The sequence below is a fragment of the Falco peregrinus genome, chromosome 5 (assembly GCF_023634155.1).
Source record: "Falco peregrinus isolate bFalPer1 chromosome 5, bFalPer1.pri, whole genome shotgun sequence".
Lineage (NCBI taxonomy): Eukaryota > Metazoa > Chordata > Aves > Falconiformes > Falconidae > Falco > Falco peregrinus.
Window position 1 is genome coordinate 39,327,614 of NC_073725.1, and position 24,156 is coordinate 39,351,769.

At 35.5% G+C, this 24,156-nt stretch overlaps 1 protein-coding gene across 9 annotated transcripts in view; it reads right to left on the bottom strand.

The window, feature by feature from the left end:
- AKAP9 (A-kinase anchoring protein 9) overlaps window positions 1-24,156 on the bottom strand; it is a 120,806-nt gene that overhangs the window by 23,745 nt on the left and 72,905 nt on the right. For 7 of the 9 annotated variants that reach the window (XM_055803471.1, XM_055803470.1, XM_055803469.1 and 4 more), the window contains 10 exons: window positions 20,806-21,017; window positions 15,454-15,616; window positions 10,774-10,986; window positions 9,556-9,594; window positions 8,141-8,373; window positions 5,499-5,618; window positions 2,324-2,500; window positions 2,114-2,218; window positions 1,528-1,680; window positions 1,090-1,269 (listed from right to left, as the gene is read on the bottom strand). In XM_055803471.1, the coding sequence (XP_055659446.1) occupies window positions 1,090-1,269; window positions 1,528-1,680; window positions 2,114-2,218; window positions 2,324-2,500; window positions 5,499-5,618; window positions 8,141-8,373; window positions 9,556-9,594; window positions 10,774-10,986; window positions 15,454-15,616; window positions 20,806-21,017 (1,595 nt within the window). The remainder of the gene's footprint in view (window positions 1-1,089; window positions 1,270-1,527; window positions 1,681-2,113; window positions 2,219-2,323; window positions 2,501-5,498; window positions 5,619-8,140; window positions 8,374-9,555; window positions 9,595-10,773; window positions 10,987-15,453; window positions 15,617-20,805; window positions 21,018-24,156) is intronic. The other 2 variants (XM_055803465.1, XM_055803468.1) reach the window with 1 other exon arrangement.

Here is a 24,156-nt window from a genome sequence, read left to right on the forward strand (position 1 = left end):
ACAGGAGAAGAACCAATCATTAAAATGAATTCTACTTGAATCCTGGGTTTGTTGTTTTTTTTCAAGGCAAGAAATGTAACAGTATTACCGTGGTCATTGTATAAAGCAGAACCATTCCAGATTTCTAAAGTATGATCTTTCCTAAATCAAATTTCCTAAGTCTAATTGCCTAAATTCAGTTCAAAGTTTTGTCATTATTCACTGAGGTTCATAATAACTAAATTTTGCACATAAACCCACAGTGAATTTATCCAGCTCGGTCTGAGCTCTATTTTACTGGTCTCAATATGTCCTAGTAGAGTATTACCCTAAATGTTCAATCATCTACTGAAGGGTAACAGAACTCCTGGTCTTACCTTACTGAATAATATTTGCTTTGGGATTAAAGCTTACGACTAATAAATGCTCACATCTAAAATGGTCAGAAAAAAAATCCAATTTTCTTTCTATAAAAATATGTGATACTGAATGCCTGTTTCTGCTATCGCTTACATCAATGCAAAATAAGTATTATTTCTTAAGTAAATAAAAGAAAGATGAATCAATGTTTCTTGCTCTCCATTTCTAATAAAACACAGCATTTTGTTTGCACATCCATAATGCTTCAAACTGCATTAAAGATGTTGCCAACATCAGTATGATGGCAAACTATTTACACAAGCTCATGGAGCACAGAAGTTCACTACAAAATTCAACGCAATCCAGTAGGTGTCACTGAAACATCACACTGAAAGTAAGTCATTGTAGGGAACATGGTAGAATGAATGTTGAGAGTCCATCTATGTACTATTGAATGCTTGGAAGTATTAGATTAAGGAATGCAAAATTGAAGACAAAAACTCAAGCAGAAATAAGGCAGAATGATAAAAAGAAAAGGAAGCAAAAAGTATCCTTCATAAAAAAAATGAGACAAAAGAGGAAAAACAGATTCGGGTTAAAGTGTTGCTTGAAACTGAAGCATTTGCATTTTTAAATTAAGGCAGCAATAGAAGATAATGTAATTGGAGGGGGGGACATGGAGGGGTTTTTATTCTGTAAACAGCTCACAACACAAAGTAGGATTCTCAAAAAGATTTCAAAAGTGCATACTTTGTTGTCAGTTGTGACTTCAAGTTGCTGCTGCAGTTTTGCAATTTGTTCATGAAGATGATCTATTTCCTGCTCCTTTTCTTGCATGACGTGAGCGAGCCTCCCAGCCACTAAATGATGGTCCTTTATGGTGGCATCTTCAGATTTCTGGATAGCTAGTCCCAGTATTTCCATTTCATCCTACCAAAGAAAACCCCAAACAAAACACGTTATAGCTGTACATAACATTTTCTGTATATTCTTGTATAAGCATTTAAGGCATAGGAATCAAAATACACAAATTGCATGGAATGGGAAGTAGTTATATGAGTTCTTTTAATATTTTGCAAGTTGAACTGTGGAATGCTTGAGAAAGAATTTGGCATTTTGGCTTTTTCCAAGAATTTCTTTCTGGGCAGGAGGGAGAACTAAGCTCTAGGCTTTCTGTTACACAATTACCTTAAATAATCTGTTCTCTTGTTCAAGTTCTTGCAAGTGTGTAGTAGACTCCTTTCGCTGAATTTCTAGTTGCATGTGCAATTGCTGAACTTCTTCATTTTTATTTTCTAGCTCCTCTCGAAACTGCTCCAGTTGTTCCTCAAGGTTCGTGACCTACGTTTCCAAAATGAATGGAGGAAAAGGAATAGACGGCCATATGAAAAACTGAATGTCATGATTTTCAAGTGCATTGTCTACAGTAAACTGGTTTGATATACGAAAACAAAAGAATGGGTACTCAGTGACATTCTGAATCCTTAAACTGAATGGAATTTTAAAACCCAGTAAAAACAAGCTGAAATCACTATGAAGTTTTTCTTACTTGGGCTGAATTTTGATTCCAGAAACACACTTGTTAAGTGATAAGCATGAACATAGACAATAACAATTACCATAGCTCACAAGAGAATTCCAAAGGGATTTGGACTGCTGTCTCTCTGATCTGTTAAAAAATTTCATCTGTATAGTTCACTAAACTCAACAGAAAGCAATAACTGACAAAAACAAAATATCAGCAGAAACACAGAATGTTTCACAGGTATTTTACCTCCTTTTCTTTTCTGTCCACAGCTTCTCGTTCAGCTTGCAGTTGTACTTCAAGAGGTAATTCTCCCTTTACTACGATGGTGCCAAACTGTTTCCTGTCCTCCACCTTTAAATATAAGTAGTATTAATAATAAACAAATAAAAAAGATATACCGTTTTGTTCTCAAGAAAATAAGAAAGTAGTAAATGATCATTTTAGATCAAGCAATACCTTTTGCAGGTTGTCTGCACTGATGATTAAGGCCTGTTCCAGTTCTCTTATCCTGCATTCTAGTTTCTCAATTTCTTCATTTCGTTCTTGTATATCTCTCTGAAGTTGTTCCTTAGAGAGCAAAAGCTCACTGCATTTGTCTGTTTTTTCTTTTAGATGATTTGTTAACTGTTCAACCTGGTGATAACATGGCAAGATGATGAATATGTTGTACTAGACTGGAAGGGTTTGCTAGCAATAGCAACAGCAGTAGTTTTTGACAGAGAGAAAATATCCCTCTTTTTTCTCATAAGAAAACTCCTACTCTATAGGTGAAACAATATAAAGTTAGGATACTGTAGTGCTACATCCAACAAATATAAACAGCATTTTTTAAACAAATTTCATGTTCTATGCTCTATCACCTACTCTCTAGAACTGACCTTGTCCTTCTGAAATTTTCAGACTCTGTAGTCAGTTAAAAGCAAGTAGCATGGCATCCCTATGTAGCCCACTAAAAAGATACCTTTAGCATCTACAGATGGAATGTCTTGACTGTAGGGTCAAGATGCTATTTGCATCTTTAAGGAGTGTCATAATTGTAAGAATCTGCGTCAAAATTATTCAAAATAAGGAGTTGATTAGTGATATACAGACATATCCTAAACTCACTGGGTCTTTAACATTGACAAGAATTGCTATACTTCAACCTTGAGAAACAAAGTTTTGTTTTCTTGCTGGGTTTGTTAAATGGGACCAAATAGATATGATTGATGATACAATTTCACTTTCTACAGGGGACAAAGCACCCAAATAAAGCATTCTAAATCTCAGTAGGTCAGATGTTTGCAGCTTAGAAACAACATATTAGAAGAGTAACTGAAGCAGTAGAGATAGAAATGATCCCAGTTCTAGCAGTATTTCAGTAATGATTAATCAAAATTACAGATAAGAAAGATGTGTGACAAATCCATGGTATTAGGCCTGATGCACAGTTAAGACCTGAGTTGAACTAAGCAATCGAGCAAGAGGCATGGAAAGTAATGTTCGTCCCACTCAAGAAACTGATTTCAGTATTTACAATTAGGAAGTTACGATGTAGCCAAAAGGTAGAAGACTCAAAGCATTTCAATAGATAGAAGAGGACCAGAACATAAAGCTGACAGGATGGTATTATTGACGTTATCCATCCATGAGTAACATCAAAGTCTGAAGTGACCACAGAAAAGTCCTGAGAGAGAAATGGAAAAAGAAAAATCAAGTCTAGAGCAGACTCTTCATGACAAACTTCCCTGGAATAAGTTGACAGAGTAAGCTGAAACAACATTAAAAAAGAAATGAAGTTATCAACAGACTGCTCACAGCATTCACGCAAAGCAGAAGAGCATTTAAAAAACTGTGCAACTATGAAAAAAATAAAGCCACTATCTCAGAAAAGCATGAGAAAGAATGAGAAAAGGTATACTTACAAAATATTCCAAGTGACATCTAAAGATACTATTTAGTAAGACATGTGCCTCACCTGATAAAAATTAAATGTAAATCTAATACACTGTTGAACATTCTGTCTATAATTTATAATATATCACATTCAACATCACCCAGCTCTAAAACAGCTGTCACTCCTGTGGTGCTTGCAGACATTATCTTATTGTCTGTTTTTCTACCTACTAGAAACCTCTAATTTAAAAGCATCCGATACAAATCTGAAAAATTTAATCACAGTTACATCTGTCTTTCATTTTAAAGTATGCTTTAAATTTCTATTGTAGCATACCTGCCAACTTAAAAGAGTATATACATATGCTTATATATGCATATAAAACAAAATTATTTTTACCATAGATTCTGTACAGAAAAATAGGGCAATTTTTATTATGGTATCAAATTTGAATTTTTTTCTTGGGAGAATTTTTATTTTAACATGTGATAATTTTAACCAGGAATTCACATGCTAGCCATGCCATAAATTATACACATACACAGAATGAAATGAATTCAGAATGAATATTCCGGATTCAGGAAAACTAATCATGCTAAAAACTCTCCTCCATTTGTGGAATGTGCCAACAGAAGAGGAGCGTGCACACACTTTGCAATAGAAGGAAACAGATGCGGAATTGCTCTGTATGTGTTGGTTAATACACCCCCAGCTAATCCCAGAAGATTCATTGTGCAGAGGCTGATGACAGCCGTATCACATACTACTGACTGAATACTTTGTAAGATTTCTTACAAACCTTTGTATTAAATTTTATTAAAAAATCCATTAAATACACCTCTAAATCTGAGAATAAGTAAATAAATATTTTGACAACTTGTATCTCACATATATCAGTTTATGTCCTATTAATGTCTATAGTTCAGGACCATAAGTTTAGGACTAAAGTATATAATACAGTATACTAAATATTGCTAATATTTAAGAATTCAATTACAGCAACTGAACTACCTCAGTAAGAGCTTCAATTTGAAAATCATAGTGCAACCTAATAAAAGGCATTTTAATACTGAAAATCAGGCAAGAAAATCATGCAAAAATATCAGCCTTGCTGAAAAAGCAGGACACAAGAAAATGCACAAAAAATGAAATGCACTTTAATTGACTAACAGGTCATTAAACAAAACATGCAAAAGCTTCATAATATCTAGCATTTGCACTGCTGCCACTTTTCTTGATTTTGTTGCGTCTAAGCATTTTCTGTGACTCCACTGAGCTGCTGTCCTACAGTCAATACATTTGTTTCAGTGGAGACAGACTTTCACTGGGGAGGTTCCAGTGTACACAGAGCGCACTGCTACATCTCAGGTGCTAAACCTTGGTGACTCAGTTTCTCCAGTCGTGTACCTGTGCTACAAATGGGATGTCAAAAAACAACATAAATCCATGTGAAATTGCTAAAGAAGTTCTAAATGTTTCCACAGGCTTTTGAAAACAGTGGATTTTCTAAATTGTTACGTGAAAGAACCTTTTTGAGTTACAAATGCCTACTATTAAAACCAAACAACCTGCCTAAAAAAACCTCAAAACACAGTTACACCACTCTCACCTTACCCCTCACCTAAGGGGAATTGCTTTCCTGGCTTGTAAATTAATGCAGGTTAGGTACATCATAATATAGTTTCATTACATTATCTTAACAGCTGTCAACTTGTCATTTATACTCATTGCATAAAAGAAAAAAAAATGTGTTACCTCTCTGGTTTGATGTTCATTGACAGGCTGACTCCTTTGTGGAATCTTAAGCTGTTGTTCCAGCTTCTGTATCTCTTGCTGGAATACATCTCTCTCATGTTCTCGGTCGATTGCTTGCTCCTGAAAGTTAAGAAATCATGTGGATACACCATTTGATTTAAAAACTACCTAAATTAAGTATATTACTACTTCTTATTTCTGTTAATGTGAGGCTGGTAACATTATGTCGGTATCTTTAAGGTAGCAGAACCTTTTGCAACTACATTCAACAGAAGTTTCATCATTTGGGGCAAATATATTTATTTATTTATTTTTTAAACTAAAAATTTAGGACAGGATAGATGCATTATTTCACAAAAATGACAGCTGTGTTTCTTCTCTTCTGGGTACACCACAGAAATGGTAATAACCCAATATTTTTCTTTCCTAATGTTTATCTCCGATATACGTAAGATAAACAGAAATTAAGAATAGAAATGAACTCTGTGTTAATATCAATGAGGAGCTGACAGAAAAAAAAATATTTGAATTTTACATTTCACTTTACTTTCAACCGGTTTCAGCTGTTATATATCCCAGTCTGACATTTGGGAAATACATCTTTATATCGGAAATAATGCACAACTGGTAGCATCCAGTGAAGCATCACCTTCAAATGACACTTCATAAAACAGACAAACCTTATCAGATGCATTAAAATAAACTAGCTGAAGTATCTGATACACAGAGGAATGCTTCCATCTAGCAACAAAATATTTTGCAAAAAATCAGGAAACCAGAATAAATCCTCAACCGTTACAAGTTGCAGATTTTAAAAACTCACCTGCTGTTTCATGGAAACAGTAGAGTACTAATGCTGCTAGCACAAACAGCTGCCCATCTCAGTATTCCATAATTCTGCAGTTCATGCTATTGATAATCCCAAACCACAATGCATTTTTGACTATAGGACTTGTAACAGGAATTTTTACTTCTGAACCTTGTCCTATTATGACACACTAGTTTTAGTCAGAAGAATAATCTTATAACTGCAGAAAATGAAATAAAGCAAATCCATTTGTGCCAAGAAGTATCTGGAAATATCTCTCCTTTAATAGTGCTTAGTCATAGATTACACAGAGAATGTGCCACAGAGTGTTGTATTTATTAAGTAAAGAATTATTCCATCATACTGCTGTCAGCTAGAGAGTTAATTGAGAAGGCACAGAAATAAGTTTTCTCCCAACAGCACCATAGGACATTTAAAATGGGAAAAGGAGGAAGCAGGGAAGATAGTGTTTGCTGAAAATAGGGTAGAGTCTAAAACAAAATCGCAGAGAGTGCCTAAGGCAGGAAAGAAGTTGTGTACAATAGAGACAGCTGCTCCTGTGAATGGGGACAAATACACATATAGTGTAACTGTCTGGAAGGTATAGCTTTATATCTGGAGGTACATTCTTGGATACTATGAAGGAAGACTATAAAAGAAACTTAAGAGAAATTCTGCTTTCAATTTCTAAATACAAATAAAGCTGACAATTCAGAGAATCATAGAATAGTTTGGGTTGGAAGGGACCTTTAAAGTCATCTAGTCCAAGCCCCCTGCAATGAGCAGGGACATCTTCAACTAGATCAGGCTGCTCAGAGCCCCGTCCAACCTGACCTTGAATATTTCCAGGGATGAGGCAACCAGCACCTCTCTGGGCAACCTGTGCCAGTGTTTCACCACCCTCATCATAAAAAGTGTCTTCCTTATATCTAGTCTAAATCTACCCTCTTTTACTTTAAAACCATTACCCCTTGTCCTACTACAACAGGCCCTGCTAAAAAGTGTGTCCCCATCTTTCTTACAAGCCCCCTTCAAGTACTGACAGGCTGCAATAAGGTGTCCCTGGAGCCTTCTCTTCTCCAGGCTGAACAACTCCAAGTCTCTTGGCCTGTCTTCATAGCAGAGATATTCCAGCCCTCTGATAATTTTTGTGGCCCTCCTCTGGACCCGCTCCAACAGGGCCATGTCTTTCTTATGTTGGAGGCCCCAGAGCTGAGCGCAGTACTCCAAGTGGAGTCTCACGACAGTGGAGTAGAGGGGTAGAACACCCTCCCTCAGCCTGCTGGCCACGCTTTTTTTGAGGCAGCCCAGGATACAGTTGGCTTTCTGGGCTGTGAGTGCACATTGCTGGCTCGTGTCCAGCTTGTCATGCACCAGTACCCCCCAAGTCCTTCTCCTCAGGCTGCTCTCAATCCCTTCACTCTCCAGCCTATATTAATACTGGTAGTCACCCTGACCTAGGTGCAGGACCTTGCACAGACAGACTAATTCTAACAGACTTTATTGGAAAACATGGAAATTCCACAAACTGTTAAAAATGAAGGTCACAAAAATTTGTTTCCTCATTAATTTTAGAAGTTTCCCATTATTTTAAACATTTAAGAAGCCTACTAAGTTATACTTAGAAACACAGAGAAGTCCTAAGCAAGCATCTCAAATGAATTTTCAACTTCTAAAACTAATTAAATTCTTGGGCTGGAACCTCTAACACTGTTACTATTGTGTGCTTCTTTATGTTTGCACAGAAGGTGAAAAAATTAGCATTTCCCACTGAACCAATCCCTAGTACAGGTGCCCACCCACCTTCATGAAACTAGCCTTTTATCATACTTACATCTAGAAATTTTCTTGTTTTCTCTAGTTGCTTCTCCAAAGCCTGGTTTTGCTGCCTTAAGTCCATTAGTTCTGCATTTTTTTCTTGCTCTAGCTCTATGAAACGATTGACCTGTTCTTCCAAGTCGATTTCCAAGACTTTCACTTGCTTCTGAAGGTCATCATACTCTTTTTCAGCTTGACGTTGTACTTCAATTTTTTCTTTCATTAGCTTCTCTGTTTCCTCCAGCAATTCTGGTTGTAATAAAAGCATAACACACTACTTTTAGATAGTCAGTAATGTTATGAAGTAAAACCACTCCCCAAGGTATCCATGCTGTACTCTGCAGAAGGATGTGAAGTGGTTTGGGTTTTCGCTATTTTTCTTTTTTTAGAAAATATATTTTCTTCTGAGAAATAATCCAGATCACTACTCAACCAAATTCATATTAAAATTACTATCCTTTAGTTAGTCTTCAGAGGACTGTTAAGTTGTATCAGATCACTTTCCTGTTTAAGTTTCATATAAATTAAAAAGTCTTTGTACAGTTGGAAAGAAAATGCATGGGTTCAAACTACAGATAGTCAGCACAGGGGTTAACAATGAAGAACAGAAAACCCAACCCTCTTCTCATTCCCAGCATCAGTAAAATCAATCCACTCCCAGTCTCATCATTTACTGTGATACATATAAATAATTTGAAGGAAATATTTAAAGACTTAGTGAGGTTGCTGGGCAGGCAGAGGGGGAAATTACTGACCTGTAATGGAGCTTTGCATAATCATTGACTGCACGGACGCCCAATTTTGAGTCCTCATGAAAAGGCTGGCAAGCATATATAGTAAAGCCCCAAACCACTCTACTGAGACTCTTAAGCCACAGCCCATTGAAGTACATATTAACTAACTGTATGAATCCCTTGAGGTAAAATCCAAACTGTAAAGTGCAATTTCATTTGAAGAATCTTTAAAACATGATTGATATTTAGACAGAAACAATACAATTTCACTATAGAAGAAAGATCCTTTAGGCACCATCATCTTACATCGTATTTAACCAATTCTCATTTCTAGGTAACCATTATATATCAATATAATACAAGTGTTTAGTTATCATAATGAATTAATCAACTGTATTTGGAAATAAAAAGAAAAAAAAGGTTACAAAAATATCCCTCCAATACCACCTAAGTATCTGTAATTCGTAGGTGAATAAGATGATGGTTATTAATGAATTTGCTTATTATGTTTAGAAAGTTTAAGAAATGTTGTTAGCAAAATGTAAAACTGAGTATGAAATACAACATCAAAGCTGCAGGCCAGTAAGAACTACAAGTAATGTCAGTAAACCAAAAGCCCAATAATCCTGATTAACAATGTCAGTATGTGTAAGTCTTCCACCCAATTACATATTGGCCATGCAACATACAAACACACCTGCTTGGGAAGCTGCATCGACTGCAGCATCTACTAGGCCTAGGAGAATAGAGAGAGAGAGAAAACAAAAAAAAGAAGCAAAGTAATTCACATGCCAGCTACAGTTTTCTTGTGGTGCAACAATGTAAGAGAAAATGAAGCCAAAGATAGATATGGCATTTAATGACAAAGTTATTGAGGTAACTTAGGGAATGTGGTAAGTTATTCTGGTATGCATGACATAAGTACCTACATGTATTTATAGAAATGTTTATCCTTACAGTTGTTATACATAAAACAAGTAACTAAACTGGAGTCATAGTTAAGTAACTTCTTTACTATAAAGCAGGAAGCGACAGGTTGTTTTTAACATTTCATTGTTACACAAAGTAGATGCAGGAAATTGCAAATATACACCAAGATGTGTAATTTATAAAAACAGCAACATTATAAATTGCCATAAACTTTTAGACGTTAAATAAAATAGTAATTTCATCCTGCTATTCACAATGTAAGTTCTGCAATCCTTGAAAGATCAGTACTTCTTAAAACACCACTATTCTAACTTTCTTCCCCTCTCAAACATAAAATATTAATTTAAGTTATTAGATTAAGGAAGAATTAAAAGACGTTACCTTCATGAAGGTAAATGCTCTTCTGAGTAAGTAGTTAGTTAGATTACATTGACATAGTATTTATCTGAAATTATCACCATCAGTGCCGAAAGTTTTCATTACTGGAAGATAACAGGCTTTCTTTATCATGCAACTTTTCTGCCATTCTTCCCCAAAAGAGGAATTTGTTAGAAAAATGTATCTTCTGTGTCTAAAATAAGTATAGCCATTGTGTAGTTCGATCATGTTCTGGTAGGTATGCTTGCTAGTTGCTCTAAAACTCTGTTTGAGAAGTATTTAGACCAGTACTTTTATCCATAGGTGCTAACTTTCATCTCCAGTGATAATATAGATAAAAGCAGATTTTCAGAGGTATCAAGCTTTTGCTGGCTTAAAAAAACGATTGTGATTGCTTGATACTGCTGAAAATTCAGTCATTTTTTGTTTAAATATCAATAAAAGTTATCATGCTAACATTAGGCATCTGTTATGAAAATACCACATTTTACCCTATTAGATTTTTATTGATTACAAAGAAGTGGGGGAAAAACCTTTGCCAAGATTACTTAGTAATTTATTTGAAAGTGTAAGAAAATCTCATAGAAAGATTGTGAGGAATACGTACGCTGCTCTACTGGCCCCGCATCTGCTCTCATGGCATCCTTCTGTCTGGAGAGTAACTCTTTTTCTTCCTGGATCTGCTGCTGTTCAGCCTCTAACTCCTGCAATTTGTTACCTGTACACAGTAGCTCTTGCTCAAGATGGTCAATTACATCTATTTTTTCCTGGAGTTTTTTTTCCAGAAATGCTTTTTCATCTGCATAACCATCAATGAGACCTGTAGAACATCAATGTTGGGGCAGATTTAATAGACAATAAAGAACAATTTGGTTTTTTTTCCATGATGAAGTCACACACGTTAGATAGCACCTGACAGCTTCTACTCCTGTCCTTGCTATTCTTCCATGATCAACAAATGACAGGAAGGATAGCACAAGACCAAACATAGCTTTTATTTTTTTTCTTGGCACAAGATCTCTGGAGCAAACAGGAACTCCAAAACCAAGGAAAAATAAGTGTGTAATAAACACAGGAGAAGTAAGAAATTTCAAATAAATTCAGGTACTAGGTGCAATTTTAGATGCCTCAAGAAATTTGCCTGACCTCAAACCACAGTTTCCGTAAGATCATGGGTCTCCTGTAGGTCAGGTATAATATAGATACCTCCTACATCATAAGGCACCAAATCTAGCTGTAGGTGTCCATGCTTAGCACCTGAATTGCTCCCAAAAGCCCTGTAGCAGTTGACATTTAAGAAACAATTTAATTTCTTTACTATTAATGCACAATTTTTAAAGTAGCACAGAACTAACTATTAATGATCTTGTTAACAGAATTCTGGACGCCACCTTGATGTATGCTTTTGAAAACTTGTTCACAGTCAAGTAGTTTATCTAGGATTCTGAGGGGAAACTATTTTAGCCTTATGAATGACATCATGGCTGTAAGAAATGGCACCATCTTGGAATAATGTGGAAGTGAGCACAAAGCTAAAGACTTAGGAAAAAAACAGTGGATTTCCTTGAGGGCTGTACAAACTGAACTGAGATCCTGCAAGGGTATCTGCTTCGGAAGATTCACATCAGTCCTTTTACAAACATCTGACCACAGAACACAAAAGACATTTACTGAGTGACAGAAGGTACTAAATAGGTATCCCAGATTTCCATGATAAGGTGTGTTCCATCATGTTGGATACCCATGGTTCCAAAAGGTAGACAGAAATCAGTCATATGATGTCCAAACTTCCTCAGCTGGACACAGACACCTATCTCACAGGCTTCTTACTAAACCCACAGAATCTAGAGCAGCATTTTTTCAGTATCAAACTATTTTCAATATGAAAGTACTTTATCAGTACAAATCTATAGTCTTGTGTCAGCATCAAAATGGATTTTACCCTGGCTTGACAATGTAGGAGAACTAAAGATGCTTCCATTCATTATCAAAGTAGGCAAAGTAAAACCTCTGTGAGCATCTAGTTTTGTATGAGAGGAGATTAAGTAACAGTGGTCCTCGTATATACAGTCTGAGAAACACAGGTCAGGTCCTGCTGTGTATCAGTCATGCACACCTGACCAGTCTTTTTTTTTACAGACTTAGATTCACAGAGAATACAGCCACATAGAGGGACTGGCTGTTGAAAAAAACCCTCAAACCCAAAAAACTAAACTAAAACCATCATTAACAGCATTTCAAAAAATTGAGACAATATGAATTCTAGTAGTTACTTCCACCATACCAAATGTTGTTCACAATGAGTACTTAACAGATCGGAAGTTGAGAGGGCATTCCCAGGTTAAATGGAGCATGCACCCTCACCAAAAAGGTATGAACCATGAAGTCTACTACGATCACATGTTGTGGTATTTACTCCTGCCTTTTTTTTTTTTTTTTTAGGAGATGTAATGAAAGTTGTCAGAGTTCAGTGAACACATTGGCATTAGCTTTTCTATCACATTAGGTAAGTGATATCTGACATGACTAAAACACTAGAGGTTTGAAAAATGTCTCAGCTGCAGTAGTTTTTGCGGTAAGAAAAAAATGATCAAAAATGACACATTTTATCTCGAGAGAAGACAGAGTACCATCAGACGTATAATGAACTGAGACATTGTTCTGCATACCTATCTAAGGAATTTGATAAGAGAATGTAGTTTGGCTTTGTCAGAGAATGCTCACAACTCAGTTCAATAAGCAGAAGAAATTAAATAAAAAGAGTTCTATGGCATTTTTGTTTTGTCACATCAACACCAAAATAAAAGGTGCCTGTCATTTAGAAATGCATTAATTTCGGAAGTTCACAGAAAAAAAGGATGAACAAAGATTTAATTAATTCAGGAGTTAAAAAAGCATTAAAGCAATTAAAAGGGAAAAATGAGCTGAATTCCTGCAAAAGACTGAACTGAATTAAATACCTACATGTGACATAAACCTGCACCTAACTTTAAAAGCTCAACTGTGCAATATATCTGTCAAGGGCTAAAGCTAACATCAAATTCTGTGTCATACTCCAGAACTTTTCACGAACCAAATCAATACAGCCTGTCTGTCATGTCTTATAAACTAACAGTGCTACTGTTTTGATTAAAATTAAATTCCAGTTAAAAATTTTTGAAGATGTTTCCACTTTATATGCTTCCAAGTTGTTTTTTTTCTCCAAATAAAATGTGATCAGACAAAATCTGGAGAGTGCAAAACATAGCTTCATAGCTCTCACTAAATTTTTGTGCTTAATATACTTTCTTTTCTAGCAAAAAATACGTATTTGTCTCATCCGTTAGATCCCCAAACCAGGTTCTGATGGAAAATTTCAAGTATTTAAAAAAATTTTACAGGTAAATTTTGCCTTCATTTACATATGGGCAATCCCATTATCTACAAACTGCCAGTGAGTAAGAGTTTGCAGTTTCTTTGCTCCTATTAGTTTGTTTGTATAAGGAAACTTTATAACAGAAGTGTATTGCTCAAGAACCTAGTTAATTTTAGATTTTTTTCTTGTCTGGTGGTAATACGATAAAAATAATACTTAAAAAAGAAAATAAAACATGGATAATAAACAGGTCTCATACTGGGCGATGGCATCTTCAAATACAATTATGCATGTACTCTTTGCAATAGACTCCTGCATAAGTGGAAATTTATTTATTGTAAATGAAGAGGCAAGCTTGTAGTTCTTAGCGGGAAGCCTGACTAAGCCCCAAAATACAAACCCAGAAGGCAAAGCAACAGAGATAAGTTCATAATAAAACTTTTTTTTTAATAAATAAAATTAGTCTCTAGTATTATTTTTTAAATGCTACTTGTAGGATTAAACATACGCAGACAGTTCTGACATTGACAGACTCCAGCCTTTAAAGAGAACTTAACACTAACCTCTCTGCTTTGTCCTAATGTATTATTCTGTTCTCCTTAATTATTGAAGATTTGTGAATAAAGACTATCATGAGAAAAATATTATCCTCCAAGGAGAGCAACAACAGACTTATAAGCTGCCTGTGTTCTGAAATTCGTCAATACTAAACATTTTGTAACTCCACATGTACAAGAATATAAATTCTTAGGTCATCTATATTTTGGTGGAAGACTTCATCTATTTTGCATGTTAAGATGTGTTATAAGATTTTTTTCACACAATTTAATATTTAGAAAAAAATTAACAACGCCTCTTTCATATTTACATCTATTCCATCTGAAATTAATTTTCCTCCTTTCTAGTTTTGCTAAAGCTATTGAAATGCTGCAGTCAGTACTGGTGCTGATGACACACAACGTTTATCCTCTGTGGACTGACAGACTACCAACTGTCCCTTGCACCCTGTTTTAGACACGTGGCTTAGAAACCTGAAAAGTGTAAGTTATGTGCGTTCCAGCTGTTAATAGTGTGTGAATAGAACTCATGTCAGATTATCTGTCTATGTAAAAAGAGGAGGAAGGCTGGCAGGATAGCATTCTCCAGGAAAAACATTTTGCTATGAAACTTTACGCTATGCTCCCACTTTGAAACAGAGAAGTCTGCTGAGCTTCAAAACCAACTGAAATATCTTTCTGCTTACTACTACAGAGATCCTACCTATAGGGTAGGTGTTCTTAGCATCTTTTCCAGATGCTAATTACAAACAGATTGAAACGTATCATTACCATATCATCAAATTCTAAGTGAAGGTTCTATGTTTTTATCCATGTTTTGTGGAACCAGGCCAAGGTCAAGAGGCAGCACACACAAACTGAAACATGAGAAACTGCATTTCAATACACACACACACAAAAAAAAAAATCCCTTCCTGCTCTTTGACAGCAGCTGAACACTGGAATGGGCTACCCAGAGAGGTTGTGGACATTCAAAACTTGACTAGACACAGTCCTGGGCAACCAGCTCTACCTGACCCTGCTTTGAGCACAGGGTTAAAATAGATGATCTCTAGAGGTGCCTTCCAGCCTCGTGATTCTAAGTTGTTAATATAATGCTTGTCTGCACAAACAGACATGTTATGATGAAATAAATTAATTTTGAGCCTAACAACACATATTCTACCTATTATTTTTATTAAGTTAGACAATAATAAGTCAGGCAAAGTTGGGAAACAGAATCACACAGTGGTTGCTGTTGGTAAGGATCCATAACTATCCAGAAGGCTCGTAACATTCTGAAATTTGTAAAGAAATTAATCTAATTTGCAGTTTCTTTACCCATGAATAGGTAAGTGAGTGCAAAGTTCAATGATTCATCAAAAAAGCTACTCACCTTCAGCTTTGCTAAGCTCCAAAGCCAACTGCTCTCTGGCTTTGCTTTCTTCATTAAGACGTTCTTGTAGTTCTTCCTGATACTTGATAAATTCTGTGGCTTCTTGTTGCTTTTTGAAGGACTCTCGCATAAGTTCTGTCTGAGCAATTTTAGCATGTTCAAGCTACCACAGGAAAAAAAAGTAAAGAAATTAAACAAACCAAAGATTTTCTGGTTAATAACTATTCTATCTTTCCCCTTTAATTAAGCTGATTTACAGTGTGATGAGAACTCTCACATAACTTCACTAATTCAATAAGACCTTTGCTGAACACACATTCACAGACTACAATAGGAAGATTGACTCGGTATGAAAGTTTAAGCAAATAGGCTTTGTCAGTACAGTGCACTCAATGAGCCACCTGGCTAAACCCATGTCTTTGTTCCAGTAATTCCTGGTTTATGAGTTTATACTAGATTCACCTTTATTTAACATATGAGTATTACCCTAAATACAAGTAAGCTATCACACACCATATACTTAGACTGGCTAAAAAACATTGCATAAAACTGGCAGAAGTTTTAATATAAACTGAAACAAGTGGTGCTTCATCTCTTTTTCTCCTTAAGATGAAGATAAATCAGAACCTTAGGAAAACATGAACTTTGAATACACTGCACTTTTCAACAAAGCACTGCTTCTTCCAACTATGTCCACCTAATAAAATTATTAAGGATTTTTTATTCTTCTTTGCTTATCTGATGGGTTAATATTTAATGTGTACTACCACAGGTTTAGCACAATATCACTATGTCACTGTCCTGCACTGCTGGAAAATCAGGACTAAAATGCATAAAATTGTATAGTTGCTGCCCAGTTTAGAGTACCCAAAGCAATAATCTCAAAAAGAATTCAAATTATAATTACAAAAGCAAAATAGTAAAGAAGAAACATTAATGTTGGAAGTTTTGATTACACAATATGTTGATCTAAGATAACAGCAAACTGGAGTCAAATACCAAGATGATCTCTACTTCTCAACTGTTAACACTTACAGCCCACACCTAGCTCTTTGAGGGACAAAAATACGAACTGTCAGAGCTGAACCAGGCACAAGTTCTTTGTGTGGCTTCTATTCAAAGTAAAACAATTTGTTTTGAATAAGAACAGTGTTCAGAAAATGAAATAACACAAATACATATTTCCTGCTCCTCTCCCTCTTCTCTTTTTTTTTTTTTTTCTTTTTAATATTGTGGATATTGGCAGGTATTTGTAAGACAGTAACATTGTGGCTTTGCTACAGTTTCTATAAACAAATTATTGCTCTCAATTTCTTAAAAAATAAAAGCTTTCTCACCATCTCCAGCTAAGTTCATGAATATGATTAGCTTGCTTTAAAATCTCAGAAAAAATGGCTTAGGAGCATGTCATAGAACACTGCACACAAAATTACCCACTTATGAAAAGAATGTCTGAATAATCAATACATTCTCCTTTATAACGCACTGAATTTAAATACTTTCTTTTCTAGAGCATTCCTTTTTAGAGGGACATTATTAACATGAACTATGTATTCTGACAGGAGTTAAAGTAAGTTGTAAATACTGCAGCTGAGTATTGGCACTGGTTTGAGACATTTTAAAAATTTTTTATTTTTACTTTATTCTTACATTTTGAAGTGCTTCATGAAAGACCCATCTCAGATAAAAGGGAAACGTGATAGGTTTACTGTACATGGACTACCATAAAAAATGGCTTACTCAAATGCATCAAATACTCTAACTAAAACTCTGAAAAAAAATTTTCTCCAGCTTTTTTCAGTAGTAACAGCTCATGGTATTATTAAAAAATATCACAGGGTAAAACCAAAGAGAAGCACAAACATGAACGTGATTTGTCAAGAATAAAAATTTCTTCATGGGATCACTGGAAGCCATTAACAAGCTTCTGCTAGTTAATGTTACTAGTCAGTGCATGAAGGCTATAAAGGAACAATTTAAACTGACTACTGCCCTGCCCTCCCACTCCTCCAAGTTATTCACAGTGAGAAAAATGTAGTAAGTAACATTGAAGTGCTTTAAAGAGATCTCAGATCTCTTTAATTCAATTTATTTCTGTCTCTGGTAAATATCTTTTGTTAGAAATGAACAGATAAAATTGTATAATTAAAGCTTTTTCAGTGCCCATTAAAAACTGTCTAGGAAAAAAGCCCGCCAGCAGTACATAACAGCTTTAACAACAGAGACAAGTTTATATGATTTTTCATTGCATTCTCTTCTATTTAAGCTGGTTTAAAAACAATTTCTTTTAAAAACTTTTATACTTACTGAATAGGGAGGTGTAGGCAAGGAGATTTTAGAGACAACTTTTAAAACGTGCCCATTTTTTTTGTGGCTGAAGTGAAAAATTGAAGTATTTACAACTACAGAATTATTCTCATCTAAATGTTCAGTGAAAGGAAAAGGATATGGTAAAGGCACACGAGATTCAACCTCGTATGTATCTTCTTCTTGGCCTTCAGTCCACAAACTACTGAACAGATTAGATGCCCAGTAAGCACGGTAAGAATCCATTCCAAAAAATTATCACTGCTTCTGTCTTCTCCACTATCACATAGGTATTCTGCACTAGCCGGGCTGGTTTTAGAAATTTCTAACAGGAATTTGTAACAGAACATGTACATTTAACAATCTGAAGACACGTATCAGCACTGTTGGTCACAAAGGTACTCAGAATCAGCAGGAAGCCTCAGATCACAGTCTCAAGCAGAGTAATTCAGACTGGATTAATCCAAAATAGAGAGAGGTGCAAGAAAACTTCATACGATCACTCCTAAAATTTGTTCTCAGAGAAGTTTCACATGAAAAAGCAACAGAAATCTTCCAAACGGAGTTGGCAGGTAAGTTCCAAGGCAAGGAAGCCTAATTTTCAAGCTGCACAGGTACGCTGCAGCAGACAAGCAAACTAGCAGAACAGAAACTAAAAATTATCTTCCCTCTCCATTATGGCAAATGAAAGAGTATATGCCCTCATTCTTGTTCTTGGAGTTAATTCAACAGGAAGAACTTTCTCAAACTCTGCTATTTTAAAGGCTTCCCGTAGGTATCTACCAGCCAGCAGAGTTCAGGGGAGTGGCATGATTTATTTACCTATACGTAACGCCAGCAGGTGGAATTTGAATTAAAACACCCACTATATGCTTTGCCTGAGAAGATTTAAACTGCACTTCAGGTCTGAAAGTGTGTGTTCAGACAGGTCTCAAACAGTTACTTTGAAGATTTTGCCAGGTTTCTCTCGCTCTTTTAAGTTTATTTGAAGAGATAGGTACATCTGCCTGTATGCACAACAAAACTGATTAAGAGGAAAGGTTAAAATCTTTTCTAATATTTAGATTATAAAATACTGCAGAGCAGAAAAAAAAAGTATTTAGTTTCTGAATATTTAAAAATAATTGTCAAGTGACCTACAAACACTTGGTATATACAGGAACTGTTTACAATCCAGTAAGCACACAACAGACATCGCAAAGCAGACAAGCTTGAATGCTTGCAAAGTACCTCTACAGAGAAGATGTCAATATTTATACTTAATACTGTGGGAAAATATGTAAACAGGTTAACATTTTTTAAACTTAAAAAACCCCAAACAAACAATCATCAGGGATAAATCCTTATTTGTGTAATCCATATTAATGAAAAAAAAGTGTGTTATGTGTTTGAGCCAAAACATAACGCTGTTGCTGGTATAGGCAAGATCTCGGTTACAAAGTTATGAAGGGAAAATAAACTTTCTTGATCAATTGACAATAAAAAATAAGCTGCTTAGAATACACTGAGTACTTCCACTGGTATCATGAAAAGTAAAGACTTGCTGCAAAAAATCAGTCACAATAGTAAAATAATTTAAATAATTTAGGGCTATGTATACAACTACTGCATTTAAAGATCAGAAGCAAGATGTCAGAAAAAAAAGCAGCACCAAATAACTGACAATACTGTTATAATCACAGCATGAATTCTTAAGTACTGTGAAGCTCTGAAGTTGTTTTTCTTTGTCTGTATCATCTCCTCTTTAAATGCACGATTTCCTACAAATACCTAAATATATCTTTAAAGACCTCAAGAAGCCCAAACATCTCTTTTTAACTGAACTCATGCTCCAACAGGAGGGTGCCTTGCAAAACGAGTTTGCAAATAAACACAATGCAGAAACTGATTTACAAGATCCACCAGACTACTTAATTTAGTAAGCCAGAGAGGGGTTCACCAAATTTGTATTTAAATTACTTTTAACTTCAGTAACTCACAAATTAGTCTTTTATCTTTTTCTTTAAAAAAAAAAAGTATCAACCTCATGCTTTTGAAAAATACCTCAAACAACAAATACTTAAAAGCTTAAAACTGAAGTATTAGCTGAACTTCCATATTACTTTTGTAATTTTCTTCTCCTTCATTTCCAGTAGTTATGATTTACACATTTTACAAGAAAGCAATGACTTTTAAAATAATATTATTACTAGGTTAATAGATGGGTCTGTGTCATAAAACACACTGTATCCTTTGAATTCCAGTCTCACACACAATAAAGAGCTAACTCTAAAGACAGTCCCTCAAGAGAGCTTAAAAAGCTACAGTGAGATACAAAGTATTTACTTTGATACCTTCAAATTGAGATGTACATAATGTAAAAGTAAAGCAGGTGATGTAAGTAGTGTGATTTGAACTGATCAAACTAGGTATACAGCTCCCACGTCAACAGGGAAGTACCCCAGAAAGCAACCAACATCCCACCATGCAGCATACCCTGGCAGCACACAGAAAGGTGTACCCACACATGGCCTCTTTCCTGAAGACCCTTCATGAATCACCTCACGTGAACACTGGAGAGCTGGAGTGCAGACTCCTTTTCTGCGCTTAACTGGCCGTGTTTAAATCATGGTTGGAAGAGACAGCAGGAGAGCTCCACCCTTCTGGCCAGTCAATTGACTAAGATGTTTGTCAAGAGAGTTGGGCACAGCTCCCCTTAACCCTCCCTCTTCACACGGACCAGCCCAATGTGCCCTGACACCTCCTGTCTCATCTCTGGATTGCAGCAGAAAGCAGATGACCCATACGAGCAATGAAAGAGTGCCCTAGATTGACAAACATGCCCAAATTCAGGCTTCCTTTGCAGTCCAAAGCAGATTTTGAACATTAATCAATTAATCGTTAAAGTCATACTGGAGTAGAATTTTTTGGGTGTAGGCACTTGAAGCATTGTTTTGGCTTTCAAAATCACCTTACAGGTTTTAGGCTTGTAAAAACACATTCGGGGGGGGGGGGGGGGGGGGGGAGACACAAAATTTAAAATGCTTCACTATTAGATCACCCTACCTGATTTGAAGTTTCATTGATGGCTTCCAGAAGCTTTTCCACAGCCGCTTGCAGTCGAGAACTAATATTCAGAATGAGTTCTTCATTTTCAGGATCTATTTCCACTCCACTTTCTGCAAGATGTTGGCTCAGTAGCCCTTCATCCAATGCTCCTGACCACAAGTTAATATCATCATCTCCCATACTACTACCATGATATGAGGAACAGGACTCTGGAAAAACAGCAGTTACCTTTTCACACAGACTCTCAGCACTTCAAAACATGAAAAAATGTACATCCGAGGTATGATTAGAAAGACAAGTCATAAAATGATTAAAATATTTGCATTGGTCAAAGACAGAAAGGGAAATACTGCATACTCAAACAAGATACACAATGTGTTAACTAAAAACAAGCAGCGGGAAAGAGAAAAGGAGGTACTAATAGGAAATATTTTAGACATCCTTTCAGTACACTTTTGGGCTCTGAGGCTCACCCTCAAACCTTTGTTACTATCAGTAACCATTACTACTTTGAATAACTTGCAATAGTGACTTACAAGATTGTCTTTAAAATACAACCGGGTTAAAAAAACCCAAACAAACAGGCTGTCAGTCCCTGTTTCACCAATGCCCAGCTATGTTAGTGTACATTAACACAAAACTATTTAAATTTAGTGACTCAAAAGCACAGACTCAAGGGAGTAAAGGAAAAGACATGTACATAACAGACTAGAATACAGAATATCAGGATTCAGCATTATTATGAGTGAACTGAAAACTGATTAAAATGGGTTGCTGAACAAATCAAGTACAGTGCAGAGGGACTGTAACTGTCCCTACTGATGGGCCACCTGGCACCTGCCTACTTCTCAATCTTCCTGAGGTCTGATTCAGTTTAGAGGCATTATCCATTCTGCCCGAAAAGCAGAAGACACAAAGTTCAACTATGGTATTAAACTAAGAGCAAGTCACCTAGAAAACAGTAGATTTGCCACATGTCCAATTCAGGGGTGTATTTAAGCAAGAGAAGTGAAAGCAAACTCTTGAGATGTTTTACAAATCACACTTCCAGTATGAAATAACAACACAGTACTACATCATGACAGTAGATGACAATTGTTGATACAGTGTTTTAAAAATGAAGAAGTGTTACGTCATTAAGCTGTTAGATTTGAAATATCAGAAATAAATGCTACTGTCAAAAGTTTTTTTAAAAAACAACAGGTTATTTTAATGAAGTATATTTCTGAAATAGATAAAAAAAATAAATTGTTTTGGTGTTTTGGTTTTTTTTAAGAATTAGATGTTGGTTTTGCCTAAGGTTTTCTCGAAAAATATTTTGGGAAAGAGCAGTATAACTAAATGGGTTAAGAACAGTCAATGCTTGTTTAGCAATTAAGTTGCAATCTTTGAATTTAAGTTCCTGGTTACTCCACAAATTGTGGCTCCTGAACTGCAACAGTTTGTTTAGTTACAGACGTTAAAATGACGTTATAATAGGTCCATCTGACAAATTGCCTTTAAAAATGTAGTTAGTACTCTTGTTGTATACATTTTCCTTATACTTGCTCTTGCCTCTTAACCAATCATGCAAATAACATTGGAAATAGGAGTCCTCTTGTTGAAGTTGTTTGAACCTAGCAAGTAAGTCAAATTCTAGTTTTCAGGTTTGTTTTTGGTGTTTTTTTTAAACAAGTTGCAACATGATCAGCCACCTGGTTTACTTACAATACTTTTATACCTGCAAACATTCTGATAATAATACCTACACATTTATGTCACTATGTATGCAGCTCTATGTATGACCCATATACAACAAACTAATCTACAGTGATTTTAATTTCAAAAGATCTTGTTGTTTACTTTTATCTCATAATTGCTAAAATTTTTAAAATGCAAATGTATTTAGTAGTTCTTTTCTTCTGGTTATATGATTATTGTTTCATATCTCCTTTTAGATATGTGGGATATAATGTTAAAAACTCTTTTTCGCTCTTCAAAGGGAAAAAGCAGAAGTACACTATATGTGTGAATGGAACGAATAATCGGATGAATTTAATATACATTCATCACGTGGCACCTTTCATCTACACAGGATTTCTACACCCTAGCAGTGGCTGGCAATCATTTTCTTCCAGTACACCAAATATTCGCCATGGGTTTGTATAGCATAAAAGCTTTCCCATAACATCTTAATATTCCACCCCCTGTGGCGTAAGGAAGGCTGCAAAATCAACAATTTCATAGTTTTTATTCAATAGCATTCCGATTTCTCATCAGCCATATTTGGGTTGGCTCTGGGTGTCTCAAAATACCAATAATGATGCAGAAGCTTTAATATCCTCAGAGTAGAGAGGATCTTCATTTAAGATGGACATCCAGCAGTGTAAATATTTCCAAATGCTATGCCAAAGTATTGGTTGAGGACTGAGCTGAAGGAAAGCATATTCCCTACTGAGCCACCGACACACTTACTGTAGCACCTAATGCTCTGTTAAGGCCACCCATCTTAAGTACTGACCAGGTAAGACTGCTTAGTTTCAGACCTGTATCACAAAATAAAAGCCCAATGTACACAGCTATAAACAAGATAACCCAATGACATACTAGTTACTGCACAATCTAATTATTTCCTGATGGAGTACAAATTACCTATGTAACGTCCTGGTTTTCCTTCTCTGGCTTAACCCATAATTCATGTCCTATAACCCTTATGTTTTACTACATTATTTGCTTGAGAGCTACAGCTGAATTGTACAATGATGAGCGTATGTCAAATACACAAATAATCATTATACAAAATAACTGCAGAAATGTAGTCTGTTGCAATATCATCTAAGCTTCTGGCTCTCTGGAAACTTAGGAGAAAACTTAAAAACACTGATGCCTGCTCAGAGTGTTATCTTTTGAAACCAGGTCCAGAATATGTCTATTAATAGTATCACTAATACTATTACTACTTCTTGCCAGTGACCAGAACAGTAGAATTTGGCCTCTCATAATTCATGCCAAGACTTTAAACTCCTGTTTTGCTTATATCGGTTCTCTTGTAATTTACTTCCATTTGTTCTAGATAAATACAAAATAAATCAATGTTAAAATACAATTTTGTTATACGAAAAAATCTCAGAACAAAACATCATAATTTACCTCAAATATAACTATAAAAAATGAGGAAAGAAAAAGGGAACTGTCAGCTAAAGTATAATTTGGCACACGGAAACTTTACTATGGTCAAAGATAAAAAAGGAAAAACAAAACTTATCAAATGCACACAAAGCCTATAATAACTCTGCCTATACTGTACGGCTGGCAACTCAAATAGAAAAATCAATGCCAAATGATAAATGTAGACATCCATATTATAAT